The 19,281-nt window shown below is 33.2% G+C and overlaps 1 protein-coding gene, 2 long non-coding RNA genes and 1 pseudogene across 7 annotated transcripts; 1 reads left to right on the forward strand and 3 right to left on the reverse strand.

The window, feature by feature from the left end:
- Positions 1-1,157: 1,157 nt before the first annotated feature.
- Positions 1,158-4,931, reverse strand: LOC146899064 (uncharacterized). Of its 5 annotated transcripts, none has more exons than XR_015022379.1 (3): positions 4,776-4,931; positions 4,570-4,683; positions 1,158-2,696 (listed from the first exon to the last, which is right to left on the reverse strand). XR_015022379.1 is itself a non-coding variant. In XM_085734708.1 (3 exons), the coding sequence occupies exons 1-3, from the start codon at positions 4,852-4,854 to the stop codon at positions 1,464-1,466; spliced, it is 444 nt and encodes a 147-aa protein (XP_085590834.1). In that variant the 5' UTR covers positions 4,855-4,931; the 3' UTR covers positions 1,158-1,463. The 5 variants fall into 5 exon arrangements, 1 of the variants encoding a protein (XP_085590834.1); XM_085734708.1 differs by having other exon boundaries at positions 1,158-1,714; XR_015022381.1 differs by having other exon boundaries at positions 1,721-1,958.
- A 1,694-nt stretch (positions 4,932-6,625) lies between these two features.
- Positions 6,626-9,003, forward strand: LOC146899065 (uncharacterized). The gene is made up of 3 exons (XR_015021297.1): positions 6,626-6,892; positions 7,058-7,129; positions 8,726-9,003. It is a non-coding gene; the product is annotated as an uncharacterized LOC146899065 (long non-coding RNA).
- A 1,992-nt stretch (positions 9,004-10,995) lies between these two features.
- Positions 10,996-13,454, reverse strand: LOC146899066 (uncharacterized; annotated as a pseudogene).
- An 887-nt stretch (positions 13,455-14,341) lies between these two features.
- On the reverse strand, positions 14,342-18,464 carry LOC146899067 (uncharacterized). Its single transcript, XR_015022657.1, has 5 exons — positions 18,313-18,464; positions 18,077-18,180; positions 15,327-16,563; positions 15,125-15,229; positions 14,342-14,595 (listed from the first exon to the last, which is right to left on the reverse strand). It is a non-coding gene; the product is annotated as an uncharacterized LOC146899067 (long non-coding RNA).
- Between the last annotated feature and the right edge of the window lie 817 nt (positions 18,465-19,281).

Here is a 19,281-nt window from a genome sequence, read left to right on the forward strand (position 1 = left end):
CTTTTGACCTTCCCTTCTTTATAGGTTTCCTTATATATGTAGAAGACTTGGAAACCATTTGCCTCTTGGAATCGATGGAAGGAACGATAGTGAGAGGTTTGACCATTTTTGGAGTGCAGAAATCTACCCTTTGTTGCCCAGTAATGTTCTTGTCTTCAGAATCAGAAATCTCGGTGTTAAACTTCATGATGGAGTGATGTTGTTGGCAAGGTTCTGAAAGGCGAAGAGCAGGTCGAAGTTTGATAATGGGAGGGAGAATCCGAACGGTTTTCCAAAACTTGGTGGGAGTAGGAGAGAGAGTGAAATGATTGTGTTTAGTAAAAATAAATCCTGACTTAAGGTGCACCAATGAGAGGAGATAAACAAACATATTACTTGCACGCCTACCATAAATTGTTTGTAACTCCTTGTTTTGAGAAATAACCAATCTGCCCTTTAACTTCTTGAACTGTTTCGTATTTTTGTTAGATACAAGATCCTTTACAAACACAATTTTTTCTTTAACACAATCCTTCATAGGAAACGATTGAAAATTAGTCTTATTGATCTCCAAGGAAGAGCATTTCCCAAAAATATTTCTCTTACTACTAAAGTGTGAAGGTTCAATCAAATTAGGGATATACTGATGTTTCCACATTGTGTGTAACATTCCCAATTGTTTTTCACTCTGTTTATTTGTCTTGAATTCCCTTTGAAGCACTCATTTATCGTTCTAACCCCTTTCACTAACACATCACCTCTCTTATTATTTATACTATCACGGTGCAGAATACCAGGTTCCTTAGAAGTTACTAGGTGTTTCAACATTGTACTCAACATTCCAGTTGGATTAGCAGTTTGACTGTTCTGTTGTGATGTCCATGAGAAGCAATTTTCCATAGTCTTAACATCTCTTATTGGAACATCTCCTCTCTTAGGATGTGACAGCATATGTGATACGTGACCGATAGAACCGTCTTGAAAAAAGGTAACTTGACCCTAACCGCGACCTGCCGGTAGAACCATAGCTATCAAATAAGGAACTTGACCCTAACTGTGAACTGCCGGTAGAACCAAAGTTATCAAACAAAGTGCGACCCTAACTGCGACCTGCCGGTAGAACCAACACTATAAAAGTTCTTATCCCAAGAACAAAGGAAAAGTTCTCACAATAGAGAAAAACTCAAATATATTAATATTCAAATTGTGATTTGAGAATTACATGTGCTTCTTATTTATAGCCTATGCTTGGAATACTAAAGATAAATTCCCACTACCATGCATTTACCAAATACATTGATAAGTGCATGTTTATTACTTAGAAAATGGGCACTAACATGATTAAAATTCCCACTAGCCATTATAATAACTTAGAGCACTACTTTGAAGCATTTGGAGAGGCTAGGAGAATACAAAAGACCATCTAAAAAATTCACCCAAAATAACAAACGAAAATTGCTTATTAAAATGGAGAAAATTGGGCTTCAAGTTGGGCTCAAAGCATCTTGATCCAATTGTAAGAAAGTGACCCAATTTGGTGCAGCCTCTGATGCATGTTGAATTTCTTTTTCATTGATCTTTATGATTAAGCCTTGTAATGCTTGATTCATCCTCTTTGACTTGGACTTATTCATAGGACCTCCTATTCCATTCAAAGGATCTCCGGATGGGTTGGTCGCATCTCTATAATTCCCTCCCTCTTCGAAAGGATTCGTCCTCGAATGTGATCCATTACCTGCATCAAACAAAGATAGATCAGCTACATTAAAAGTGGCACTGATATTTCCATACTCACTTGGAAAATCCAGCTTGTAGGCATTATCGTTGATCTTCTCTAGAACTTGAAAAGGCCCATCTCCTCTTGGGTTCAGTTTGGATTTTCTTTGATTCGGAAAACATTCCCTCCTCATATGAACCCTCTTTCTCCATATTTCCAGAATAGATCTCCTCTGGATCTCACCCAATAACAGGCAGGGTGCCTGCTCTGATGCCAATTGAAATTCTGGCACGTTAGACTTAAGATGTTCTAAGAGATGTTTCAACACGAAACATAGAAAGTAGGTGTTGTATACGATGTTTAGAACATTAAGCTTATGAACATAATTAAACAAAATAACAGACAAGAAAGAAAAGAGGCACAAAGAAATTGTTAACCCAGTTCGGTGCAACGTTACCTACTCTAGGGGCTACCAAGCCAATAAGGAAATCCACTAGTGCAGTCCATATTCAAAAGCTCTCAGCAAACCACGTTTTCACTTGTGACCTAGGACCTACCCCAACAAGATTTCAACCTAGGAACTCCTATATCTGAGATCTCATCTCACTCCCTTACAACTGATCACAAACCCCTATGATTCTCAAATTACAGACTCAATTAAAATGAAGTTACCTTCAAAACATAACAACATGCAACCGTGCTTAAAAGCTTAGATGCAGTTCACAGACTACCTAACTCCTTACTTAAAATCTTCGGAGTAGTGCACAATTTACAACTCAAAATACAGTCCTAAACATGCATTAGTTTGATACACGAAAGGCTCACAAACAAGAGACTTAAAACCTAGATAAACTATATTTCTGAAAATGATGTCTTCAATAAATCTTCAGGTCTTGCAGCCTCCTTTAAATACTGAAGCAAAGCGCGTCATCAACTCAATCGGGCTTCAGAACAAACCGGTGATCCATTACTCAATCAACATGGCCGGATAAGGAAACTCCTAAAAAGTAGGCACATTAAAAGACACATTATGATCACCTTTAAAACACTTTCCTAAGTCATTACCATTTCCTTAGGAAATCACATCGTTCTGATCTTCTCATAACTGCACACAGTTTTTACCAACACGTGCTGGCGTGGATTCCTTCAATCAAGCGAACGTGTGCGTGAACATGGGCAAGGCACAGAATGTACAGACCAAGCCTGGATGTTGGAACATTGTGTTCCACATCTGAAGTGAATATTTGTTTTAGGCAAAAGTGAAGCCAACATACAAATATCCAACAGAGTTATTTTACCGATTGATCCGCCATCAACATTTATCATCAACACTGGACTTGACTATGTATGCATGAACATATGACTCAACATTGCATATATTCATACAATATAACACAAGTCATCACACTCATCAACACTTTTCATCAAAACTTTATATATATATATATATATATATATATATATATATATTTTCAATGTCATTTGTCAACATCATCATCTTTCATCAACACTTTATATATGTATATTCATCATCAAAACAATCATCTCCATATAATCAACATCACCACTTTATATACATATATACATACACCATCATGAATTTATTATCATCAATAAATCATCATCACCAAAATCATCATCAAGCATTTATCATATCAAGAACAATATTCATTCATTTAGTACAATTTGCATTTAAAGGTGATTAGGCATTTTCACCAAGTTAATCAATACGTCATGTGCACATCAACTACTAATCAATCATTATTCATCAAATTATCATGAACATAAGTCATTTGCAAGCTATCATTCTATAATTCATCATTTCACCAAAGTTCGTATATTTTTCACATTTCATAAAAATCCAAATTTCACAATCATAAATATCCTTACCCACCCTACATGCTTCTTCTACATCCATATTCATAGCAATTAAATCATAACAACAATATTTCATTTTAGAAAAACCTTAATTTGATGAGCTAAATTCTATTGTGGTGTAAATTATTGATCATGTGTCAATGTGTATTATTTAGTGAGTCTTTCCTCATGCATCATATCATATTTAGGACAATGACGAGAATGACGAGTGTATGTTCAGTAACCCAACTCTGACATACAAATAATGACGAGTAGAAATGGTACCACATGCATATAGGTAATAAGGATGAATGAATTACATCTTCTCATATACGTGTTGATTTGCTAAACTTGATGTTTTTGTGAATGATATGTGCATTATTGGTGATTTTGAAATTGGTGATATTTTGAATGATGTATGATGAACTACTTGCAAAGGTGTTGATGTGGTGTATTGATATTCTATTTGATGTTGTGTATTGATGTGATTACTAGATGATGTGATTATGGAAACGATGATTAATTAATGATGTGAATAATATATCAACACTAGAGTGCTTGATTAAGGAAGCTTTCGATGAAGGTTCTTTATTGGAACCTTAGAGTGCTTGATCAAGGAAGCTTTCGATGTTGCATACAACAGTCTTTATGATGGTTTCAATTAGCATGCCAGCTGGTCCAACAAGCTTGCTTGTCATGATCACGTAGTTACATATATGGTTTGGTGGGACATTATGCCCGAGTTTGTTTGTGGGGATTTTTTTTAGGGACCGTTCTGGTTTACCTACTTTTCGTTTTCCGTAATTTCTGTTTTCTTTTTAGGGTTTGGTTTAGCCCCCCTCTTGTACATATTTTTCCCTTTTTTTCTATATATATATGCCGACCTAGTCGGGATGTCCAGTGGCTCCTTAATGTCTTCCTCACTCTTGATTCAGAAAAATAAAAACGTACAAATAAAATTGTAAGCTTAAAAGTAACATATAATTATTTTTTTATATTTTAATAATTCCTCTTACCTATGCACTTACACCAGGAATCAAAACACTTCGGTTTTTGTGGTCGTATACACATATGTTTTGGACAATCAGCATTTTTTTTGCAATAATTTTTTGTGATGTCATTTCTCTGAGCTATAACAAACAATAAAGGATTGTTAGTAAGAGAAGATTAAACGGTATGTGTTATACAGGAAAATTTGAAAAATGTTGAAGATATGACTTACTCCGATTGGACTCGGCAAGAAATGAAGAAAGAACCATTATCATTATCAAAGCATAAACAAATTTAAGATTTTGAGCCATAATGTAATAAGTTTTAAATTGTTTGGAATCTTTATAAGTAAATGTTGTATATGGTTTTTTAATTACAATTAAATTATATCTTAATTGAAATTTTCGTTAAATGTCTCTTGATTTTTTTTAGGGAGTTAAATGTCTCTTGATGACTATCAAAGTTCGCTAATATTTTAATTACTATTCCCTCCGTCCCAAATTGTATGTCACTTTAGGGAAAAAATATTTGTCCCAAATTATATGTCGGTTTACAAGACCAATACAACATTAATGTTATTTTTCCTATTATAACCTTAACTATTTATTACTCTTTATTTTTTCATTTATCATTCCCATATTATTTATTAAGGACAATTTTGTAAAACAACTTATAATATCTCTTTTCCACACAATATTAATGCATTTCTTAATATGTGTGAAATGCCCAAAACGTCATACAATTTGGGACGGAGGGAGTATTATAATTAATTTATTATTTCTCTCCTAGCCCTTCATGATAGAGAAGGGAAAATTATGTAGCGCCAGGTTAATTTGGAGGCACCTGGAGATATGAACAATAGAAGTATATAAGGAAATATATAAAATTTATGAGCGGGGGAGAAATATTACATGACCCAATTTTTGGGTCTTTATTCCCAGATCATTATTATTTGTTGCATTGGTTATCTGCGTACCTTTTTCTTGTTAACTAGTTAAAAACCCGTGCTTCGCACGGGTTGAATAACGTATTTTTGAAAAATTTTGCTCTAAAGGAAAAACGAGCAAATTAAGGAAGATAGTTGTATCTTTCTAAGAGATTGTTGCCATTTATAAATGTGAAAATCAACCAAGCATATTGCACAAACATAAGAAATGTGCACCTTTCTAAAACATTTATCAAAGTATTACAAAGTCTTGATTCATGAAAAGAGCCTATACTTTGTTCACGAGATCAGGAAAATAACATTATAATTGGAACCAATGAAGGAACCACTAATTGGAACCAATGAAGGAAAAAGCTTCATAGACTAACCAAAAAGGGATTAATGCCATTACATAATAGCTAAATTAATAAAAGAGAGTGCTACTGTCATAGACTAACCAAAAGGGGATTAATGCCAATATTTACATCGGACAAAATGAACAAAATAAATAGCAACCCTAAGTCAAGATAGTTTAGGATTAGAGTTAAAGTGATACGGCAAAGATAGTGCTACCGTCATAAACTAACCAAAAAGGGATTGTCATAAACTAACCAAAAAGGGATTAATGCCAATATTTATATCAGACAAAATGAACAAAAGAAATAGCATCCCTAAGTAAAGATAGTTTTGGATCCGACCTGGAAGGCCACCCACTCTCTGTCACCTTAGGAAAATTGATTTATCCCTCGCTTACACTATATTGGGCTAGGTTAAGTTGGAGGTCGTACATTTCACCAGATTGTGGGACAAACACATCCCAAAATCCGTTCTCCCCCCTTCTGATGCAATCGAGCAAATAGAACCTTCCCTCTCTGAGGACGCATGCTGGCTTACAACAGCCGATTCTCTATACTCCTAGTGTCAAAGAAGTTCTCAGACATAAATGTAATAGACCATATCCTTGTAAGATATGAGCACAAGTCATAACGCGCAGGAAACCTTCGGCATGTTTCGATAGAGGCGCAGCTCCAAACAAAACAATACGTACAGTACCCCCTAAAGCTTGTTTTACCTGATCATGTTGAAACGCATCGTTTCATTAAAACATAAAAAAAAATTAATTAAATAAATATAAAATGGAAACACGGGAAGCTTCTACACACATATTTCCTTATATTCATTTTCTTTTCCCATTCTACTTCACTCTCGTCCCTTCTCTCTGTTCCTCATATTTCCCATTTTTTTCTTCTTCAAATCATCAAATTACTTCCACAAATCAATCACCCATAAGAAATATTATACATCTAAGCAAGCTATTTCATAGTACAAGCTCTATTTGGTGGAATTTTGGGGTTAGAGTTTGTGCTTAGGGAAAGAAGAGGAATACCCATATAGTGAAAGTTGCTCATTGAGACCACTTGGAGGTATATTTACCAATTTACAACTCAATTAGTGTATATTTAGACATGATTAGTTGTTAGAAATTTATTTTTGAGATTAGAGTAGATGATATGGGGATTTTATAGTTAACTATAATTAGAGTAGTAGAATGAGTTTCTAATTCACGAGAGAATATTATTGATGCTCAGATATGACGCCGGACACTTCACATGCTTCTTCAGGAGTGGTTAAAGAGCAAATTTTGTTGATTCGTCGTAACTGTGAGTTGATAACGATCATTATAGCATATTTTCACTATTAATATTATTGATATTTTGATAATTTTCTATGTTAAAGTGTTTATAAAAATGGAGAACACACCCTTTGAACTTTTTCTTCTTATTGATGCTTATGTTTAAAGTCATCGATATTATTATGGTTTCTATCTGAATTTATCTATGATTTATTGGGCAAATGGTTGAAGTTGAGATTTGGTTGCATATATTATGACATGTGTTTTGAGATATGGGAAATACTGTTTTGAAATATATGTTTTTGGGAACTTTCGATATTAATATATGCTCTATTTGGATTCGGGTTTTACTTGCGATTTATAAAGTAGAGGGATTGAAATGGAGAATTTGATTGTATGTATTATCATAGTAGTTTTGATATGTTGTGAAACATGGTTTTGAAATATGCGTTTTCGAAAGGTTTGATATTAATTTGTACGCGATTTGGATTTTGCATTTGGATTTACTTATGTTTATAAGTAGTAGATTTTCGATTGAATTTTGATGATACATATTTTGAAATAAGTTTCGCTATATTGTGAAATATGGTTTTAGCATTGTGTTTTAAGAATGGTGTTTTGAAAATTATGGTTATAATGACGACGACCTAGGTGCACCTAGTATGTGATTTCAATTAGGTAGAGTTATTCCGTTAGATGGAGCTGCCCATATGGAAAGGCCGCCATTAGGAGGAGAGGGCTATCAATGAGAGGTAAACTACCTAATTGAAGATGTTTTACACTTTGTTTTGAGTCGAGAGAAAAGAGCTATCCGTTAGATGGAGCCGCCCCTAAGGAAAGGCCACCATTAGGAGGAGAGGGCTATCAACGAGATGGAGCTAGTTCTCGATTCACCCATTTGATTATTTTCACTAAATTGAGTTTACTATACTTTAAAAACATTTTTGTTTTGAGTTGAGAGAAAAGAGCTATCCGTTAGATGGAGCCGCCCCTATGGAAAGGCCACCATTAGGAGGAGAGGGCTATCAACAAGATGGAGCTAGTTCTCGATTCACCCATTTTGATTATTTTTTACTAAATGGAGTTTTCTATATTTTCTTTCGACAATATATTTTTAAAGGCTTTTGTTATGATTTTCGGCGATTTATTTTCTAAAGGCTTGTAATTTTATTTTCACCTCTTTACAACATTGAGATTAGAAATACTCTTATTCATGCTATTGTTTTTCACGTACAATGATACAAAGTAATTGCAAGCAGAAATATTCATGTTGCTTCTAAATGTTAGATATGTGATGGCTTGTAGTAAGGTTGTACCAGAAGGATAAACTCACGGTTTAAAAGGTGTTATAAAAATTTCCCTAATAATTTGGTTCATTTTATTACAGTTTGGCTAAACAAGTTAAGAGCAACATATTTGTTATGTCGGCGACATTGGACTCAGAAATATTCTTATTTGATTTTGGATTAATAGAATTTTATTCAGTTACTTGTTTGTAAATGAACATTAGATTTTGAGAAACTTAATTACTCGTGCCCATGTGTGTTTCCCTTCTAGTTGGTGGTGATTGTTGTCTCCTCACTAAGTCTTTATGACTTACCCCTTCTTCTTACATTTTATTCAGATTCAAAGTCAAGTGCGTAGAAAGCTTATAGCAGAGTTAAAGATATGTCAATGTCATTCTTTTGGTAGGTCTCCTCTATGTATAAACTGAATGGTCAATGTATCTGCAGCTATTGGTAGTCGACAAATGTTTTGTTTTGAGTTGTAAAAACATCTAGTTATGTCACTTTGAGATTCTGCTGATAATACAAGTGTATAAACAGGATTCATATCTTGGAGAGTATTCAAAATATAGAGGATACTCTGTCGAAATTTCAGTGGATATCATTTTAAGTGAAAGTCAATTTGAAAATTGTTTAAATTATAGTTGTCAAGTGTCGTCGATAGGCTTGCCGGACTAGGATGCTCTAGTTCGTGCGCCGGTCACGATATTGAATTTTGGGTCGTGACACATGTTGCAAAAACATTATTATTAGTGCAGAGCAATTTGAAAGGCTCAACCCACATGATATCACAGCTTAAACAAAAAAAAACACCAATATTTTCGCTTAAATCTGATTATAATGTAATTATAATGTAATATTGGTTATATACTTAAAGATAGCATCAAGAAAATTGTGGTCACATATTCTTAATATGAACTATGCATAAATTATCATTATTAGTAAATACTATGTGTTGGTCTTAGTAGCAAAATTTTAATCAAATCAATATATGAATTTGAATATGATCACCTCCAAAGACGAACTGGCTACCAAAATTCGTGCATAATCAAAACGTTCCTTAACAATTGAACAATTATCCACCCGTAAGAATCTTCCACAATAAAAAATACACAGCTTAAAAAAGGATGCATTACATGCATGTAGAGGAGTATCGTAAATACGCACCCAAGCTCCATGTTCATAGGCAACCACATCTTTGTTCCATTTTATATGATTCAAAAAAAAAAAAATTGAAAAAATCCTTTGCCTCTGTTAACACCGACATAACATCCTGATTTGACATGCTATGGATAAAAGCTTTGTCAACACCTAAAGGAACAATATCTAAATCCTCAAACCCGGCATCATAAACACGTGACTGAACCACCGGTATAACTTCGCCATTTAAAATAGTAACAACCACTCCATTACGTGCCCAAGTTAAATCTGCAGGCGTTGATACGTACGGATTAACGTGCTAAATTGCTTCACACCTCCAACAACATCAATTTTTGGTACACTTCCGTTGTGCAAAGACGCCACATACGACTTTACCGTGTTCCGTCTACCAGGCTTTACACACCCCTTCTTCAACTCCTTCCTGACTAATGAATCTGTGACACCTTCACCTCCACCCCCTTTAATCGTCCCCAACCCCAGCCTCACATGCACCCTCCCCTCGATACACCCGTCATCTCTGTCAACCTCCTTCCCCATTGATATATTTTCTCCCTCACCGGTATCATTTTTTTCGCTTCTTTCTTTCTCCCTCACCCATTGTCCTTCCCACCTCCCTTCTCCCCATCCCTCTCACCGCCCCACCCTCTCCATCATCACCATCCTTCTCATTCATCCCCTCATCATCAATTTCGTTATGTTTAAAGCGAGCAACCTTCGCCCACACACGAAACTGACCAAACATCACATTATTCGGCGCTTTCAATAATTTTCCTTCATCTTTAACATTAGCAAATCTAACAAAGCCATAAATCTGTCCATTCATATTGTATTTTCTTGATAAAAATATATTGTCTAGAATTCCACAAACTTCGAAGCCTTTTTTTTAGATAGAAATATGGAATCATGTCTGGAACATTGGTAAAATAAAAGGTTACGAACCGTTTGTTATTGGAGACCGGATTTGAAACACTTCCTGGAATGGAACCTTCAGACTATTTCTTTTACTTTGTTTCAGGACCTCGCGCAGCATACTGATTCTTGCTTTTGCGCATCCGCTACAGGTGCATCTCGGTTTCCATTGGCTTGCCGCGACTATACGTGGTTGCTATCCCTTGCACCGGTACTGACATACCTTTCATGTTCCCCTAGCCGATCAAAAACTGTAACCCTCTGCCTTGAAGAAACCTTAACCCTAGACTGCTAAATCCCCAAAACCTCGGAACCTCCTTGCCGTGAAAATCCTTGTTGTCCTTCCTTTCCTCGATCACCCTGTCCTTGCGCTTTCCTCTTTCGCACTCTCACCACAGTCCAATCGTCTCTTCCCCCCAATTTCTGGTACCCTGATTGGACTCCTATCCCCCCCGATGTTGCTCACTTCCAGTGAAGGATGCCGGCGCGATTGCCCTGGCCGGAACCAAGGACCACCGCGTCTCTCTCTCTCTCTCTCTCTCTCTCTCTCTCTCTCTCTCAACAGCAGCTAACCATTCATGTGCCTTGGGATTAGCTTCCTTCAGCAACTGCATCTTTTCTTCCCAAGCTTCAACATAAGTAGCCTTGGCAGTACCCATCATTAAGTCCCTAATTAGTGTGCCTCCACCAAACCTCTTCTTGAAGTTTGCATACAGATGCCTTAGGCAAAATCTGTGCTCCAGCCCACCACACAGCTCATCAAATGTTTGGAGTAATCCCTATCATATCCAGATAACATGACAGTAAAAAATTGTTCACAATTACTATTGCATCACAATTAATTAAAAATGTGCATCACAATTGTGTACATTAAAAATACCTTCTGTTGGTCAGAAATGAAGGTCCACCTAGAATCACCAATGTCTTCTAAGAGCAAGGTCAAAAATCAGTTCCATGTCTCCTTTGTTTCACTTTCTACAACTGCAAAAGCCACTGGTAGATACTGGTCATTGGGATCTCTCCCTACTGCAATCAACAACTGGCCACCATACTTGTTTTTTAAGTGACAACCATCAACCCCTATGAAAGGCCTGTAACTGGTCTTTAACGCTCTCTTGCAACCATCAAAACATACATAAAACCTACCAAATTTGGGTAACAAAGTTGGTACTGGTCTTTCCAAATGCAACTTACAAGTATTCCCTTTGCATGCTCTTTGTAACTCAGCACTATAAGACCAGATCATTGAATACTATTTCTCAATATCACCATCCACTATTTTTCTTGCCATCTTCCTAGCCTTGAATGCCCTTGAAGGAGTTATGCTAGTAGAAAACTTTGTCCTAATCTCACCTACAACTTGATTTATGTTGAAAATCTCTGAGTTTTTCATCTTTTCCACCAAGACCTTAGTAACCCATCCAGAAGTTGTACTTTTGTTCTGAAACACCCTCCCACATGTATGCTTCTGCACTAGAGTCTTAACCCTGAAGGTATGTGTCCTCACAACCCTACTCACAAACACCAAGTAGTTGCATGTATCAAAGCTCTTTCATATAACCCTACATCTGTTTTTATCATTTTTCTTGAACTTAATATCTTTCCCATTCAAGACATTAAGCTCAAGAATAGCTTCTCTAAACTGCTTGAGAGAACAAAACTCCATACCAACAGTGAACTTAAAATCCTTGTTCAAGTCTTCTTCCTTAAACCTTGGATATATAGGCTTTACACCTTCAACATTGTCTGCATCAGAAGCACTATCTAAGTCATCAGTTACATAACCATCTTCAAGTCCACCATTGTCATCATGTTGGTCGACATTAAGTCCTTGTCCCTGATGTACATAATTCTCCACCACACCAGCACCAGCTACTAACTCTTCCTCTAGAAATCCATCATCTTCAGCAAACATCCTTTCCTCTTCACTATCATCAAAGTGTACCTCATCAGCAATATAGTCACTATCTGAACTCTCATTTTCTGAAACATCTTCACCCTCAACAGCAATCCATTTCCCTTTGTAGTCAGATTTGCTTGCACCAGCACCATAGAGTTCAACACCCTCCACACACCTTAGAGACTCCTCATTACCCAGATGAGCTATTGTAGTCCACATATATGTCAACATCTTCTTGGTTTTCAACAGCAAAGTTAGCCAGCTCCGATGCATGAACATCAAGTGACAGTTTCTTCAAACACTTATCCAATGCCATGTTGCTTGGTTTCCACCATAGTTTGACACTCTCAGTTTTACTTTCCAACTCTTTGTCCAAGTCTTATGCATAACCAAGTGACTCAAAATAAGACCACTTTTCTAGATCCAATCCCTTAAATACTCCAACCTCACCACCAAAATACTGTAGCTGAGGGTTTATTACAAAAAAAAAAAAAAAAAAAAAAAAAACCTTGATAAAAATGACAGTAGTAAATCCTCCACCTAACATATGTCATATGAGTACAATTAGTAATGGGGAAAAAGGAAAACAATAATGCACATGCAAACAAACAACAACATTATAAAATGTCAATAAATTCATGATTAAAGACACACCAACCCACTTGCATTCAACTTATTCCATAAAAGTCATACATACCCCACATGCTTAAATCGAAACTGTTGCAAAACCCTAGTAATAAACAATACCCACATGCTTATATCCCAATAATGTATTATTTTACATGTTTTCACTAACAAAAAGACAACAGAACTGAAATCAAAAAACATAAAAGATTCATACCATGAGAATCTTCTTCTTCAACCTCGGGACCACCAAGCAAAGTGTCACCACAAAAACGAACCATCACGCTCAGATGGTTTTGGACCACAAACTAAGATTCCCAAACAGTAGAAGACAACGATCTGAAGTTTTTCGAAAACGGAGAAGTGTATCGAGCGGCTAGGGTTTGTGTGGTAGAGAAAAGTGTAAGAAACTGATAAGATAAGATTAGTGTTAAGGGGTTTTTATATTGGAATTTTTAAGGGCACTTTTAATTAAAAAATATTATTAACCATTTTATTATTTATTGAATAAAAAACAATTTTCTCACGTGTATTATAATTGAATCCACATGTGCTTTACCGTTTGCTCAATCAACAACAATTAACAGCGAGGACCAATTTTGCTAACGGGAAAAAACGTTGGGGACCAAAAATTTAATAAAATTTAAGTAGGGACTAATGTTGAAAACGCGCCTATTTATAGGGACCTAAAACATAATTAACCCTTCGTTTTTTTATCTGGACATATATATGGGGTTTAAGTATAGCAAACCAAATATTATATTTTTTTCCGACAAAGCAAACCAAATATTGTATTAAAAAGCATCTTTTCTAAATTTAAGTTAGAGCATACACATATACCGTTTTTTCTGAAATAGCATACATATAGACCGTTAAAACACCTCTTGGACATCTAAAAAAAAAAAAACTTGGAAAATCTATATAAGAAAAAAAAAAAAAAACCTCTTGAACAACAAATATAAGATTATTAATGGAGTTGTTTATTTGCTAGTGCTCAGGACAAGTCAGCAACACAAACTTTCATCAACACCATGTTTTAAATTATATTTTAATGATGCTTATATTTCTTGACCCCATGCATGTTTTATTTTTTAATTGTTGATCAGTTTTTTTTTTTCAACCGAAATGTTTTGAATTCATATGTTTTCATTAGATTGAATAGGAAAAGACTAGAAGGTATAAAATAATGTGAGCAACAAAGCTTATAACAATAACGTCAAAAAAAAAAAACAAAGCTTATAACAATGAATTGTAATAAAAAAAAAACTTATAATGACTTATGTTTAGTTTACAATGTTGAAGCATTTTTAGAGGTGTCATATAGGCACAATCCTAACATTAAAATGAGTCAAGTCTAGAATTCAACGGAATGCATTCAAAGGAATATAGGTATATAAATAGAAAATAGATACATTGATAGATATAGATATCTAAATAGAACATCAAAGATGTTTCAAGACTTTTCAACAAAAATAATATCGAGACAACAAAGGTTTCCAAGACTTAACATTTTCATTCAATTCCTTTTCTACAAAAATTTGGCAATAACTTCTTTGCACATTTAGAGCATCCAAGGCTGAATAAAAATCCATGTTCACAATAGCTAATTTCTTTCTGAAAAAACAACAAAAAAATTCCTTCACTGCTAATTCGTGACAAGACTTCGATTATTCAAAAGTAATGAGTACTATTCTCTTTTTCAGTTGTTCTTCATAAAAATAAAATTCAAAATTAAAAAAGTCTTAACAACTTACATTAAATAAAAACAATAAGTTAAAATCAACTTTTCTTGAAATTTGTAAGTTTTATAATTTAGTCCTTTTGTCAAAACTCAAAACCTAGTGTAACCAAAAAAAAAAAAAAAACTCAAAACCTAACACTAAAATAGATCAAAGGTCCCGTAAGTGCAGCTCTGTTGGTAGCTACCTGGATAATTTGTGCAGGGGCCGGGGTTCGAACCCCAGATTCCCCACTTTTCCACACATAATGTGTGTGAATCTAGCCACTAGACTACTTGACCAAAAAAAATAAAAAATAAAATAGATCAAAGACTCAAGATAATGTAAATAAAAATTTGAAATACAAACCCTATTACATATAAATAAAATGGTAGGCTTAAAAGTAACATATAATTATTTTTTACCTATGCACGTACACCAGAAAGTTTCATTGCACTTCGGTTTTAGTGGGAGCATACACAAATATTTTGGACAATCAGCGTTTTTCTTGCATGTCACATGTGTGTAGGCTAGTAACAACAATAAATGATTGTTAGTAAGAGGTGATCAAACAGTGTGCATGTGTTGTACAATAAAATTTGAAAATGGTGTGAAGAATAGACTTACTCCAATCGAACTCAACAAGAAATAAAGAAAGAACTATTATCAAAGCATAAGCAAATTTAAGATTTTGAACCATATTTGTTTCTCCTTTGAATGTAATAAATTTTAAATTGTTTAAAAACTTTATAAGTAAATGTTATATGGTTTTTTTAACTACAATTAAATATATCTTCGCACTTTCGAGCTGCAAGAAAGAAAATACAAAATTCAAATTTTTGTTAAATGTCTCTACGATGAATTAATGGGCATATAAAATCTTAGAAAACATTTCATATGAAAACTTGATGACAATCAAAGTTCACTAATATTTTAATTATAATTTATTATTTCTCTCCTAGCCCTTTATGATAGAGAAGGGAAAATTAATGTAACGCCTAGTGTTAATTTGGAGGCACATGGAGATATGAACAATGAATATTTCAAATATAAGATTTATGAGTGGCGAAAGAAATATTACATGACCCACATCTCCTGTGTCTTTATTCCCATATCATTATTATTATTCCCATATCATTATGACTTGCCTATAATAGAAGATTTTATCGGTGCTTACAAGAGGGTCAATTTGGGACTAAATAGGTGTTTCGCTTTATTGTATGATTGTATAGGGAGGTTTTTTGAACAATATTTTGATAAATATTTTTAAAAATATTTTGAACAATAATAAGAAATTCACACATGTGACGCTGAATCTGTTTGAAATTAATTTTTAAAAATCAGAAATGCACTGTGAATAAATAACTCAAACCGATAAAAGAATAGAAACCTAAAAAAGCTCTAAATGAAAATCAGCCGCCAGCGTCAAAATCTACAAATCTTGCGTGTGACATAAAAAGTACAAAGTATTTTAAAGCATAAATATAAACGTACTATTATATTGAAATGCATCTAGTTATAAGTATCGTGTACATACACATGCACATAACCAATATACAATTCATGATTGACTGTTGACTTATCATTGACCACGTTATTATTTATAAAATAAAATAAAAAATTAAAAGCTGCATCACTCAGCCACTACACCACTACAGGGGCGATTGGTAGTATAACCATTGCTACCCCAAAAAGAAAATTTGAATGAGTAGTAGGTATATTATTATATATTTGGCTACCTCTAATAATATATATTTGGCTACCTCAAGTTTGATTTTAGTTGAAATAATTTTGTCTGACTTTGATTACTTTGTTGAACTTTGAATTATTCGATCTCGTCTCGCAGAAATTGAAGAATCTATCCCTGATAATATATTATTTTTTATTAAACAAAAAAAATATTACAATAGCAACAAATTTTAATCTGTATTGTTAGTCCAAAACATGTATCATATAGTCCCAACATCCTTCCCATTAGTATTGTTATATTAAAATTATAATATTATTAATTTATTGGTAAATATATTGGACAAATGAAAGGAAACAACGTATTATTTAAATTGAAAAGAACATTGCAAGTCACTTAAACTCATAGACAGTTATGGATGAATTTGAGTCTTTGAAAGATCGTCGAGTTCCACTTTAATAAATAGCTACTATCACTTTTAATTTTTTTCATTGTTGATTTTTACGTACAATCATTTGTTCTGTTGTTGCTTTTTTTGATAAAATATCTTGCTTTTACATTTTTGATATAATCCCTTTTTATTGCTTTAAGTGTATGTTATGAAATACATTTTATATAAGAAATATATATTGTATTATTTTTTTTTGTTTATTGGTTAAATTCACGGTTAATGTTTTTTAAAAAAATTTATATATGGTCACCTCATAAAAATATTGCTAGCTTCGCCGCTGACTATATGATTTATGATAGCATTTACTCTTTATTCATTATTCACTATATTTAAAACGAAGTGCAAAACAATATTAGTCCTACAATTTTTTTTATACAACTAGTCCTTCATTTCTACGCATAATACATATATGCTTTAAGGCTTTTTTTTTATACTCAATTTATTTTTTATACTTTTAACTCACATTTTACCTTATATCAATATATTTTGAGTTAATGCTTCTAATTTATTGAATTCATAAGTACATATAAAATAGAAAATCGATATTTTTTTAAGACTTTTCAACGAAAATAATATCGAGACAACATAGGTTTCCAAGACTTAACATTTTCATTTGATTCCTTTTCTACAAAGAGTTGGTCATAACTTCCTTGCACATTTAGAGCATCCATGACTGAACGAAAATCCATGTTCATAATAGCCACTCTTTTCCTCAAAGATAAAAAAAAAAATCCCTCCACCGCTAATTGGTGACAAGACTTCGATTGTTCATAGGCAAGGAGTACTATTTTTTTTCTTGTTAACGAGTGTCCGTAATACTCTCTTTAATCATTTTAAAATAAGTAATTATTTTTGAAAAAAATTTAAATATTTTGATTTTCAAGATATTGATTGCATGAATTTTTATAAATATTTACCAAGTATGGTCTTTATAGAGTGCCCTAGGGACACTCATTAACATTTCCCTTTTCTTTTTCCGTTGCTCTTATTAAAAATAAAACTCAGAAGTTTAAACCAACTTTTCTTGAAATTTTTGAGTCTTGTAATTTAGTCCTTTCGTCAAAACTCAATGTATTGTAAATTAAAGTTGGAAATCCAGCATCTTTATAATTGTTACTTGAACCTAAATTAAATTATGAAGAAAAATTAAAAAATACAAACACTATTACGTACATATAAAATTGCAAGCTTAAAAAGTAACATATAATTATTTTTTTATATTTTAATAATTTCTCTTACCTATAAGCACTTACACCAGAAATCAACACACTTCGGTTTTTCTGGTCGTATACACATATATCTTGGACAATCAGCATTTTTTTTGCAAGACATTCTTTCATGATCTAGAAACAAACAATAAAGGATTGTTAGTATTTACTCAAAAAATAAAATAAAGGATTGCTAGTAAGAGAAGATCAAACAGTGTTCATGTGTTATACAGGAAAATTTGAAAATTGGGTGAAGATATGACTTACACTGATCGGACTCAGCAAGAAATGAAGAAAGAACTATTATCATTATCAAAGCATAAAAAAATTTAAGATTTTGAGCCATATTTTTCTTCTTTGGATGTAATAAATTTTAAATTGTTTAGAATCTTTATAAGTAAATATTATATGGTATTTTAATTACAATTAAATATATCTTAGCACTTTCGGGCTGCAAGAAAGAAAATTGAAATTTTCGTTAAATGTCTCTTGATGACGATCAAAGTTCACTAATATTTTAATTACTATAATTTATTATTTCTCTCTTAGCCCTTCATGATATAGAAGGGAAAATTATGTAGCGCCAAGTGTTAATTTGGAGGTACCTGGAGATATGAACAATAATAGATAGTGATAGAAGTATATAAGGAAAAAAAAAAAACTCTTTTAATCTTTAATCTTTTTTTTTTAAATGTAAGCAAAAAAAACCTTTTAAAATGTAAGCAAAAAAAAACTTTTTTCATCGTCTTAAAATGTAAGGAAAAAAAACTATTTTTTTGTCCTAAAATGTAAGCAAAAAAGACAAACTTTTATCCTATTTAATCTATTTTTTTAAATACCATCTTTTTCAAGAAAAACTTTTTTTATTCTTATGAAATTAAATGCAAATTACATTCAACTTTCTCTCTCATCCATTTTCTCTATAACCAATAGCCAATAAAAATTGTTTTTACATCTTCCTATAAAACTTATTCCAAAGAAAACAAGAAACTATACTCAAATTCTTATAAGCAAAAAAAAAACTTATTATTAGTTTTTTTTAATAAGTGTGATTTAATTTTTTTTCTTACAAATTGAGACGGAAGGAGTATATAAGGTTTATGAGTGGGGGAGGAATATTACATGACCCATCTCTTGGGTCTTTATTCCCATATCATTATGGGTTTGTTTAACACGTGCAATATTGCACATCTTAAAGAAACTAAAAGTAACAACTTTTTCTTGAAAAACAACAAT

The sequence above is a fragment of the Medicago sativa genome, chromosome 8, assembly GCF_051527215.1.
Source record: "Medicago sativa cultivar Bolivia chromosome 8, Bolivia_mono, whole genome shotgun sequence".
NCBI lineage: Eukaryota > Viridiplantae > Streptophyta > Magnoliopsida > Fabales > Fabaceae > Medicago > Medicago sativa.